Genomic DNA, 11,800 nt, shown 5'->3' on the forward strand with positions numbered 1-11,800 from the left:
GCGCCGCAGATGAACAGGAGCAGACGCAGGCGCGGTCGCAGTGAATGGCGCTGCGCTGCCTGTCTGATGTACGCCTTGGTAGAATCAGTCCGCCGTCTTTACTTTGCTCGTAGTGATGGGGCCGGCGAGGGCGAGGCTCCTACGGATACGGCGGAGCCCTCATCGGCATCCCAGCGAGCTAGCCAGAGCCAGTGCTGTCCCTGTCTGCGGGCCCGGCTGCTCATCCGTCCGATTCCAACAGCTAAAAAGGCACCCACAAATCCCAAATCAACAGCTTGCTTGTTCCTTCTGTCCATGTCCTTTCTCTCACTCTCTTTGCCCCTCACCTTCTCCAAGTGGCAACACAACCAGAGAAGAACAGTTTTGTTCTACTAGTTCACTCATCATCATCATCACCATCATCGCCAGCGTGATTAGATTAGCATGGTTGATGCAGGAACCCAGATGTGAGATGTCAATCATTCATTCACAGTGGGCAGGGCAACACAATCAAGCATCTTAATAATGGTATTTATAATTATAGGCTAGAAACATACGTATTATATATATATAATGGCAATACAAATGATACTATTACACATCTTCAATGCAATCCCCTCTCATTTGAGGGAGAATGGATAGGAAGGGTGCCGCGCTATGTACCGATCGATCTTGGAAGCTTAGCACAAGAAGAAAGGAGATGATGATGATGATACGCAGAGCTAGCCTAAGCTACTACTGTTGCACGGCCGGGTTCCCTTTCTTGTTCAAAAGAATCATTACACCGGAAGGGACTGACGGATGGATTGGTGGAAATTAGAAAGCTAAGACACTGCTAAGGGCCCAACACTGTTAGGTTGAATCTCAGAGTGCTTCCATGGATGGTCGAATGGCAAGCTTCGCTGACTGACTCTCAGGCTCTGCTTCTCCTCTCTATGTACAGCGGTGGCGTCGAGGCTTCCCGTCGGATCGAGCTTCTTCCCCGGTGACGATGTCAAAGCTCCATTTTCATGTGGACCGTCTGCAACGAACCTAAACAGCAAGAATAAATTTAGCATCCGAATCTCGGGTCGAAAGTGATGTGAATGTTCATAATTCAGGCTGAAACTGAAACCGGATGATTTGCACTCACCGTCGTAGCTGTTGGAGGAGGTGGCGAGCTCCTGGCTCTGCCCCATGTCCATCTGAACCACGCTCTGCAGATCTTGCCAGAAAGCCCCAACCTGCACGTTTGCAACCATCACAAGCCGTTCATCATCCTGAACAATGGCAGCAGGCTCCATACGAAACATGGCGCGAGCTCAGGACATACCTGAGAGGCGGCGTCGCTGAGGAAGTGCTGCTGCTGCTGCTGTGAGGAACCCATGGGCCGGCAGAAGGCCTGGTCCAGCGGGTGCATGGCGCCCTGATCGTCGCCCATGCCGCCGTCGGACATGCCGCAGCCGAGAGGGTCGCCGTTTCCCTGGCCCATGTAGGGGAGCGGCGCGCCCGACGCCTCCAGCGGGAAATGCGACGAGCCCTGCTGCAGCTGCCCACATGACTGCTGCTGCATCTGCGATCATCGGAAGCAAAATCAGTCAGAGAGGAGGTGCCGGATGCGGCAATGGGAGCATGCATGCATATGGTAGATGCTTTGTCCTCACATCTTTGGCGAGGAGGCTGGGCAGGTTGTTGAAGTCCAGCTGCGGGTTCACCGTGGCCAGCTTCATGGACAGAAACTGCAAGCAAAAGTTGACAAGAACGGCATAAGTTCAAGATGGCAATTCGTGGGGTTTCATGATCATTTCTGCATCTGTTTTTGGTTGACAATGGGCGAGTCGTGTGTGTATGCATTTGTGTACCTCGACTTGCCGCTGCAGCGACTGCACGTAGTTTATGATCTCGTCCAGCATGACGGCCTTGCCCACCACCTGAAACAGGCAACATTTTCCCGGGTCTCAAATCTGGGCACACCAAGCGATGAAGTGACAACAATTGCGAAATGATGAGTGCAGAATTGTACGTAGTCTCGTACTAGTTACCTTGTTGCAGCCGGGCACGAGGTCCTGCAGCAGCTTCATCCGCTGGCTGATCTTCTCCCTTCTCACCTGAGCACGAAGAAGAGGAAGCAGAGCATGAGAAATGAATTCTACTGTACCATGGAAATGATCATCAGTCCAACACACACACACACACACACACACACAATGCAAGCGAGAGGCCGAGAATTGTACCCTCTCGGCCAGGCTATGGCTGTCTGTGGCCTCGCCGCGCCGAGCCCGGACGTGGATGAAGTCCTTGGGCGGCTCGGGGAGCTTGGAGGCGCCGTCCTTGCCCTGCTTCTTGCCGCCGTTCTCGCTGCTGCTCTGCGCGGCCTTCCCCTTGCCGGAATTCTCCTCGGCGTCCTCCATGGACGTGGACTTGCAGCGCTTCGACGCCGAGTCCTCCTGCACGGCGACGACGGTGGTGCTCGTCGGGTGAGATCATCGACGTTTCGCTCCTTCGAGAACTGAACTGAGCGGAATTCTGTTCGCGCGCGGCGTACCTTGGCGAGGAGATCCTTGGCGGAGGTGGTGGACATGGAGGCGTCCTTGCCCTTCCCCTTGCTGCCGCCGGCGGCCTTCCGCTTCCTCGCATTGCCGTCGGAGCCCCCCTTGAGCGCCATCCCCGCGCCGGCCGACGCCGGATCGGACACCGACGAGTCGTCCCGGGCACTCCCGAGTTCCAGCTCCTTGAGCGCGCCGACGGGGCCGTCGTCCGGGAGGCCGAATTGCGCCGGGCCGCCGCCGTAGCCGCCGCGGGCGTCGAAGCCGGAGAGCCTGGCGGCGCGCTCGGCGAAGCCCGGGTCGGCGAGGAACTGGTCCAGGGATCCCATGGGCATCAGGTTCTCCAGGGTGGGCAGGCCGGCGCCCCCCACCTGCGGCGGCGGGTAGTGGTGGTTGTGGTGGCGGTACTGGCCCATCATGGAGAGGTTGAGCTTGGTGGGCGAGCCGAGCGGCGTGCCGGCGCCGTAGTGCTGCGGCCGGGGCGAGATCCCGTGGAGCGCCAGCCCCTCGGTGGCCGCCGCGGAGCCGGAGGCCGGCGAGGGGTGGCCCCCCGCGTCCATGGAGCTGTCCCAGTTAAGGTTGAGGAAGCCCGCCGTGGCCGGCGGCAGCTGGTCCGGCGGGCCGCAGTTCATCTCCCGTCCTCCCTCGCCGGAATTCCGCAAAGATCCGTCGCCGCTCGCCGCGCCCAAGCAACTGCGCCCAGCCAATCCAACCGCAGACCAAGAAACCGTCCGAATACCGAGCCCGCCGGGAGGAGGAGAGAAGAGAGCCGCGCGCGCGTGCGTGCGTTCGTGCGGTGCGGTGACGGGATGAGAGTGACGCAGGGCCCGAAGAGAGGGAGCAGAGAAGCGCGCGAGGCGAGGGAGGCAGGCAAGTAGGTTGAGCGGAGCAGCGCAGAGCAGCTCCCACCAAATCCCACTACGAGCAGGGTGGTGCTGAGATAAGGCAAAGGCAGGAGCTTTTGGTGTGCGTGACAACGCACGAATGAAGGAGGGAGAGGGGGAGGGGGGAGAAAGTGGGGAGTGGGAAAGAAAGAAGCACCTAAACCAAAGCGAAAAGCTCCCACCGCAGCCGCAGGCGAGCTAAAAGCAGAAGACGGGACGAGGTTGAGGTTGTGGGACGGAGAGTGGTGGTGGGAGACGAGTACTACTAGTAGAGTATGTGTGCGTGTATGATATAGGTCCAGGATGGCATGGGTCAAATTGGACGGGCCATGGGCATCGTCACCTCACCCTTTCCTGCCATGAAACCAGGGAGGAAGGAAGAAGCACCGGAGAGAGCTCGGCGAGGGCGGGGTTAAAAGGGCGAATGGCGACCGACGACGACGCAAACATAAAGAAACGCTGTGCTAGTAGCACAGACAAACATGGCGAAATTTGGGCCTGATAAACAAATTGTTTTACGGCTGCTTGCGCCCTGTTTTTCTGCACCTGGGATATTTTCCAAGTTTTCATTTCAATCGAGAGGTGAAGGCGATGGTCCTGAGCTGCTGATGCCCATGGAACCAATCATTAAATCGTGGAACGGGGGCGCGAGGGGACAAGCGACGCTGCTTGGTATTTTGGGTTGGATCCTACTACCACCACCACCAGCTCCTAGCCTAGCCAGCAAAATAAGGAGATTTTTAATCATCGTCACTGTCTACTTCTTCTCTTCTTTTTTTTGACGGGCATTGTCTACTACGGAGTACTTCTTCTTTTTTAGTATTTTGATTTGAGGATGCATGCAGCGGCGGCCCACTGGATTGGACGGAGCCCGGCCGGGCACTCTGTTGAGGCTCATCTCATCTGATCTGATTGGGGTTTTTAGCCCCTTCTGCGAGATGGCTTCTTTATCAAATTAGCGGGTCTCAAAACCATGTTCGTCTTCTGTCCCATTTTTTTCTTCCTCTGATTTTTCGAAGTTGTCTCTGAAATTTTACTTCCTGATTTCCTTTCTGGAATTACCTTTTTTTTCATGATAATACAGCAGCTCCATCATAATAATTACTCCTTTTCTTATATCAGTGATGGAGTCACGTCGAGCTCGGGTGAGGAGGTGATCAATCGTTATTTCTTCGGTGTCTGGTGTGGTGGTGTCGGAGGCAGGCGACGTTCGTTGATATGAAGCTCATAGATGTTCTGCTATCTTTTCAGTTTTGTCATGTCGGTCCATCACTGATATGCAGCTTTGCGGATATCCAAGGTGGCTCACCAAAGTGAGGGCCCTTACCGTTGAACGAATCAGACCGGGGCAACACCCGAACACGCCATCAAACTCCAGATCTGTCACCCCACCACGACTAAGACGCCGAAGTAGGAAATCATACCTGTCATCCATGAACCACGAATCGCGCACACGTTTCGTCTTCTAGATGTCGTTGGTGCAGACGACAATCTGCATCCGCTCCTGGACTACCTCCCAAGCTCCGCGTGGACGCTGGAGCAAACGTCACAACGGCGGAGCACGAGGACACAGGTCCTCCACGACGATGTCGTTCTCGCCATGCCATCCTTTCTAGAACAGACTAGTTTCTAAATCCATCCCCAACCGTAGAACCGATGTCCTCGTCAAGGAAGGATCCGAAGAATCTTTAGGCCAACTCCAACGCGCGACCCCATCCTGTCCGCCCGCTTCCGTTTGGGCAAAAATGGACAGATGACATGGCCCAACGCGCGACCGCATCCTCAAAATTTGTCTGTTTGGTGTCTGGCCCGCCCCATTTCTGGCGCAAACATGCGCCCGGTTTGCGTCCACACAGACGTCGAATAGACGGGCACGCGCTTGCTGGGCGCCCGCCTTGGGGACGCGTGGCGGTCGTCCACCTACCTCCGCCGCCCAAATTCAATGTGCACGCACGGCGGGCCCCGGTTGTCATTCACACGGCAAAGGGTCGTCGTCCTTCTTAAATTGGAAGTGGTGGACCGGCCAATCCACAGTTTCCACTTTATGGCCGTCTCGCCTCCTCGAGCCCCGACACAAGCAAACCCTAGCCCCCATCCACCTCTCCATCGGCGATAATGGTGGGGCGATGGTTCCCCGGGCGCAATACGAGGCACGACCACGAGGTTGGGCCGTCGTCCGGTTGCTGTCGCCGCTCCCCCACCCCGCCTCCACCGTCCGTGTTTCATATCACGCCGGGCGGGGCCCCACCTCGCCGCGGCCGTACGTCAAGGCGGAGGTGTGCAAGCTCTACTAGGAGACGTGCACGCCGTTGCGTGGGGATATAATGATGAATTCATAAACGGTTCAGATCTGAGTTCATGGCACCCCGGTCCAAAGTGACAAGCATTAAGCATAGCAAAGTCATAGCAAGATCAATCTAAGAACATAGTGGATAATAGGGATCTGGCCCTAACAAAATAACTCGATTACATGGTGAATCTCATCCAACTCCTCACCGACCAGCGAGCCTGTGAAGGAATGGGTCATTCCCGGTGGGGAGCATCATGGAATTGGTGATGGATATGGGTTGGTGATGACGAATAACGAAGATCCCCCTCTCCAGAGCCCCAAACGGACTCCAGATCTGCCCTCCCGAGGAAGAACAGGGCTTGGCGGCAGCTCCGTCTCGTGGATCACGATAATTCTTTCTCCCTCATTTTTTCTGGAAATATGTGATTTTATAGTATCAAGGGGATCGTCTGCGGGGCCACCAGGTGGGTACAACCCACCTCGGCGCTAGGAGAGGGGGCACGCCCTGGTGGGTTGTGCCCACCCAGGATGCACCTCTCCTGCAGGTCTTGGCTCCAGAAATTCTTATTATTGATATAAAAATCCTCGCAAAGTTTCGTTCCATTCCGAGAACTTTTATTTCTGCACAAAAATAACACCATGGTAGTTCTATTGAAAACATCGTCTGTCCGGGGTTAGTTTCATTCAAATTATGCAAATTAGAGTCCAAAACAAGAGGAAAAGCGTGAGAAAAAGTTGATACATTGGAGATGTATCAACTCCCCAAAGCTTAAACCTTTGCTTGTCCTCAAGGAATTAAGTTGATAAACTAAAAGTGAGAAAGAAAAACTTTTACGAACTCTTTTGCTCTTGTTTGCATAAATAAGCTTAAACAACACCTAGGTTTTCATCCAACATTATAACTAACCATGTCAACAGTAACATTTAAAGATTATAATGACTCATATCAATGACATAATCAGCTAGCGATCAATAATAAAATATCTCAAACAGCAACATGTTGGCAAAACAACCATGATATAATATGACAATAGTGGTATCTCGCTAGCCCTTTCTGAGACCGGAAAACATAAATGCAGAGCACCTCCAAAGTTCAAGCAACGACTAAACATTGTAATTCATGGTAGAAAAGATCCAGTCATGATGCACCCAACATTAGCTACACATAATGCATAAATCATGACAACTGTGCTCTACTCAGTTTTCTGGTGCTTGTTTTAGAAGATGGTGACACAACATAAAAGTAAATAGATAGTCCCTTCGTAGAGGGAAACAATGATTTGCAGAGGTGCCAGAGCTCCATTTTTAAAATATAGATCAATGATATTTTAAGACATGCATCCTTCTTATTCACTTCACGACCATCAGTTATCAATATCTTCCATGCTAAGCACGCTAGTGGTGGTTCCCAAGCGATAAAAGTAAAGGTTTACTCCTCCCCCCCCCCCACCATCAGTCACACTCCACGGCTTGTCCGAAACAATGGGTGTTGTCCATACAAACATCAGTCTCGGGGGAGTTTTGTTTAATTGTTTGCATTTCTTAGTTCGGGACTGGGAATCCCTATTACCGCCCATTTTCTCGTGCGATGGCAAGTGAATAAACACTCGACCTGAGAATAACCCGCTTAGCATGGAAGATATCGACCACCTCCTGTTGTTCCATGAACTATCCAGGCACACGAAAAGGATAATTTTAAGAAGTTTTAGAGGTGGCACATGCAAATTTACTTAGAATGGCAGGGTAATGCCGCATATAGGTAGGTATGGTGGACTCATTTGAAATAACTTTGGGTTCAAGGTTTTTGATGTACAAGTAGAGTTCTCACTTAGTATGGGCGAAGGCTAGCAATTTAGATTGAGAAGCGGCCAGCTAGAGAGCAACAACGATCATAACCATGCATTATGCATAAGTAACATTGGACACTAGCATGAGTAGGATATGAACACCATGAACATAAATATCGTAGAGGCTATGTTGGTTTTGATTCAACTACATGCATGAACATGTGCCAAGTCAAGCCACTCAAACATTCAGAGGAGGATACCATATCATCATTACTACATCACAATCATTTTAACGCTATGTTGATATTCAAGATAAATCATGATCAACTCCCAGATACTTATGCATGGCATGAGAAACTATAATTTCTAATTGCCATTGCAAACATGTTTAATCATAATGGGCTGAATCATGGATACTAGGTTAAACATATTTACAAAAACAGAACAAGTTGAGTTCATACCAGTTTCTCCCTGCCATGACCAGTTCATCAGATGTCGTCATTATTACCTTCACTTGCACGACCGAATGATATAAAAGTAATAATAGTGCAAGAGTGCCATGGACTAAGATGGGATCTGCAAGACATTTTATTCAACAGGAGAAGACAGGGTAAACTGTGCACTTATTAGTTCAACAATTATTCATATGAGAGCCACTCAACATTTTCATCGTGGTCTTCTCCTTGGTACAACTCGAATAAAAGGAAAAGAAATTCAGAGAAACACATTGAAATATCTTTGCAGTTTTTTATTTTCTAGAACGGGCAAATAAAAGGGAAAAGCAAAAACAGGAAAAACTATTTACACGGGAAAGCTCCCAACAAGCAAAAGAAGAACAAGGAAATCTTTTTGGGTTTTCTTTTTAATTCTATTACTAAGCATGCATAAAAATTAAATTGCTACAAGAAGAAAGTTCAGGGTTTTCTTTTTATAAATTGCTACAACTAATAGAATGAAAAAGTTCAGGGTTTTCTTTTTAATTCTATTACTAATTCTTTTTGGGTTTTTTTGTAAAAAAATTCAAACACACAAGAAGAAAGCAGGAAAATAAATCTAAGCACGGATGATACAATGAAAAAGTATGAACACCGACAAATAGAATGATAAGTAGACATGAATATAATGTCGGTGGGAAACACGTACTCCCCCAAGCTTAGGCTTTTGGCCTAAGTTGGTAATCGGTCAGTAGCCTGGAGGGTAGAAGTCCATGTGGAAGCTCACAGAGGCTCTCGGTGCGGATGCCTCGGCACACCTTGCTGCCACCACTGTTGCGTTATGAGCTCGGGCCTCGCTCTCAAGAACAAAATATCTCCCCTTGTTGTGATATCAAAAAGAGCAGGCGCAGGCAAATGTGTGTGCACAACAGAGGTTTGGTTAAACAACAAATTATAAGTGAAGTCATGAATTTTTCCTTTGAGGATCTTATGGCTTTTTAAAGACGCAAAATCTAAATACTGTGTAGGAGGGATAGGGTCAAAGGGCAAGCTGAAACACCCAACTCTCGTGCCAAACGTGTGGCATAAATTCCCCCAGAGAACCAGCCACTGTTAGCATTATTCTGAAGTCTATGTGCAACAATCGCTCCAAGGTTATAGTTCCATTCACCAGTGAGAGCGGTGTGAATGAGGCTCAAGTCTGGTGCACAAAGTATGCTACAGTCTTGCTTGCCTACTATGCATTTCCCGTTAAATAATGCAAAATACTGAATTGCGAGAAAGTGGATGCTCTTTATTCTGCCTTGTGTCACTCCCCTATTTTCATCGTAACACAGGCTAGTCAAGAAAGACTCATACTCAACCCTCAGTGGTTCATCAAGCGAACCCCAATATGGCAGTTTGCAATGGTAATCAAAATTCTTCAGGGCTATGGTAAATGGATTATCATAAAGATTAAAAGACACCCTAGACTCACGAGGGAAAAATGTGAATCCTTTGACAAATGACTCAGTGAGAAGTTGGCATTGTTCACACTTATCTGAAAGGTAGGGACGAAGGCCAGCGTTGTGAACATATTGCTCAAATTCCTCCATAATGCCCACACGCCCTCATATATTCATCGCAAGGCCATAAGCATGTTTTGGTGGAGGAATCACGCGTGGAACTTTCACTTGGTTCAACATAAGACCGGCGAGCATAGCTGCTACTACAAGATGCCCCCGAGGATTGTCTCCTCAAAGAGCTCCTTCCAAATAGGTCATCGTGTCCGCATACAATTTCCTGAAAATAAAAATTTTGTGGTGACAAAAATTTGTCAACAAAATTGATAGCAACTACTCCTAGGGATACATAGAGGCCATAGCAAGCATTCAAACTACTTAGAACACTAAGAATTCAACATGCAAGCTCATCTACAGCAGCACCAAGAGTAGCTAATTATTCAAAGTATAAACCACTAAAACAAAAATGTCAGGACCCCGACTCAATGCCACATCGATCTAGCATGTAACACCTCATATCACTTTGCGGCCTCACGCACGGTATTCCCACGGGTGTCGCCTTACCTTTGCCCGGGACCGTTTGCGCCTTTTGGCACACGTATATGACAGTGTCGCTAGCATCCATATGATAAGGAGCCCGGGCTGACATGGCTAGTCGTAAACCCAAAGCGGCACAGACTTACAGGGACAGGCATCCATGACCCAGCATCGAACGTGTCGGTCATCAGCGAGTGAATCCAGGCTGTAGCACTGGGCTAGCAGGACTCCGGTGAACCGGGCTGTAGCGGGCTAACAGGACTCCGGTATTCACCGCGTGACATTTCCCCGAAGGGACAGACACAGGAACGAAGAAGGACACATGCCGGCCAGCCTAAGTGTTCCGGAGCAGTAGCAAGCTACCATGGCTCGGTGGAAACACTAGGAGACATTTCCCCGTAAGAGAGGCTACTAAAGATAAACAACTAGATGGTCAGATCCCACACATACCAAGCATTTCAATAACATACACCCAATATGCTCGATATGTGCAAATACAACATGGCATCACAACATGACTCTATGACTCAAGTAATCTATTCAATAGGCTCCGAGGAGCGAGATATTACAAACATGGGTCTCATGACCCAACATTCAGAGCATACAAATCAAGCACAAGCGGAAGCTATCATGTCTGAGTACAGACATCTATAAATGAAAAAGGCTGAGAAGCCTGACTATCTACCAGATCCTGCCGAGGGCACAAGATCGTAGCTGAGGTAACAAGCTAAACGTCGAAGTCCACGCGAAACTACAAGTGAGACCGAAGTCTCTCTGCAAAACATAAAATAGGCAAACGTGAGTACAAATGTACCCAGCAAGACTTACATCAGAACTAACTACATATGCATCATTATCAACAAAGGGATGGTGGGGTTTAACTGCAGCAGGCCAGCTTGACTCGGTGGCTATCCTAAACTACGACTGCAAGCGACTCTTTTGAGGTGGCGCACACGAGTCCACATATTCACCATATCAATACACCACTATGGAACCGCTCCCGTCTCCCTACGAGAACGCCATCCATAGCACTCACGCTTATCTTGCGTATTTTAGAGTATCCACTTTCACTTGTCTATGAACTGATATAAGCAACCCAGAAGTCCTTTTCCGCGGACACGGCTATTCGAATAGATCATATTAACCCTGCAGGGGTGTACTTCTTCACACACGCTCTCACCACTTACCGCCGTTTACACGACATGTACTCGGCAACCTTCAAGCGGAAGCCCAACGTGGGTGTCGGCCACGGCCTGCCTAAACACTCAAGTCTCTAGTCCAGGTTTATCGCCTATTCGGGTTCCATCCATGAGGAGATCCGGCCGGAGTTTCGCTCACAGCCCCAAACGATGTGAACAGGGTTCCGTGACACCAAACGGGCGCCCGGTTTACCCGGCCACGTGCCTACCGCATCACAGCCCACCCCTACGGTCAGCGCTGCCCACGGCCTCCAGCATACTACAAACACCAGAAACTACTTGCAACTCCTGGACAGAGGACAAGGGTGATCAAGAAGCCGAGAGGGTCCATTGGTTTCGGGCCCAATGCGTGGTAGTAGCTGAATCATGGATCACAAACACAGAACTCAGTTCCTGAGGACGGCTGCAATGAGACAACCCACCATGTACTCCTACATGGCCTCTCACCGCTACCTTTACCAAATCGTGTTCACACACTTAGCTCACACACAGTAGGACAGGTTCACACGCCTCTGATTCATCCCCGATGAATCAGACCTGACTCAACTCTAAGCAATAGCAGGCATGACAAACAAACATGAATGAGTAGACACATCAGGGCTCAAACAACTCCTACTCATGCTAGTGGGTTTCATCTATTTACTGTGGCAATGACAGGTCATG

General features: G+C 50.0%; 1 protein-coding gene across 1 annotated transcript; it reads right to left on the reverse strand.

Annotated features, from left to right (window-relative positions):
* Positions 1-498: 498 nt before the first annotated feature.
* On the reverse strand, positions 499-3,819 carry LOC119278108 (transcription factor bHLH77-like). Its single transcript, XM_037559468.1, has 8 exons — positions 2,504-3,819; positions 2,193-2,405; positions 2,001-2,066; positions 1,821-1,889; positions 1,623-1,697; positions 1,292-1,531; positions 1,112-1,202; positions 499-1,011 (listed from the first exon to the last, which is right to left on the reverse strand). Exons 1-8 carry the CDS (start codon positions 3,134-3,136, stop codon positions 974-976), a joined length of 1,425 nt encoding a protein of 474 aa, XP_037415365.1. The 5' UTR covers positions 3,137-3,819; the 3' UTR covers positions 499-973.
* Positions 3,820-11,800: the final 7,981 nt, after the last annotated feature.

Source organism: Triticum dicoccoides, chromosome 3B, assembly GCF_002162155.2.
Source record: "Triticum dicoccoides isolate Atlit2015 ecotype Zavitan chromosome 3B, WEW_v2.0, whole genome shotgun sequence".
In the NCBI taxonomy this organism is placed as follows: domain Eukaryota; kingdom Viridiplantae; phylum Streptophyta; class Magnoliopsida; order Poales; family Poaceae; genus Triticum; species Triticum dicoccoides.

Coding starts and splice junctions, on each gene's coding strand:
- LOC119278108 (XM_037559468.1), bottom strand. CDS start 3,136: ATGAACTGCGGCCCGCCGGACCAGCTGCCGCCGGCCACGGCGGGCTTC. Junction 2,067..2,192: donor GCCATAGCCTGGCCGAGAGG/GTACAATTCTCG, acceptor CTTCGTGCTCAG/GTGAGAAGGGAGAAGATCAG. Junction 1,890..2,000: donor TCGTGCCCGGCTGCAACAAG/GTAACTAGTACG, acceptor TGCCTGTTTCAG/GTGGTGGGCAAGGCCGTCAT.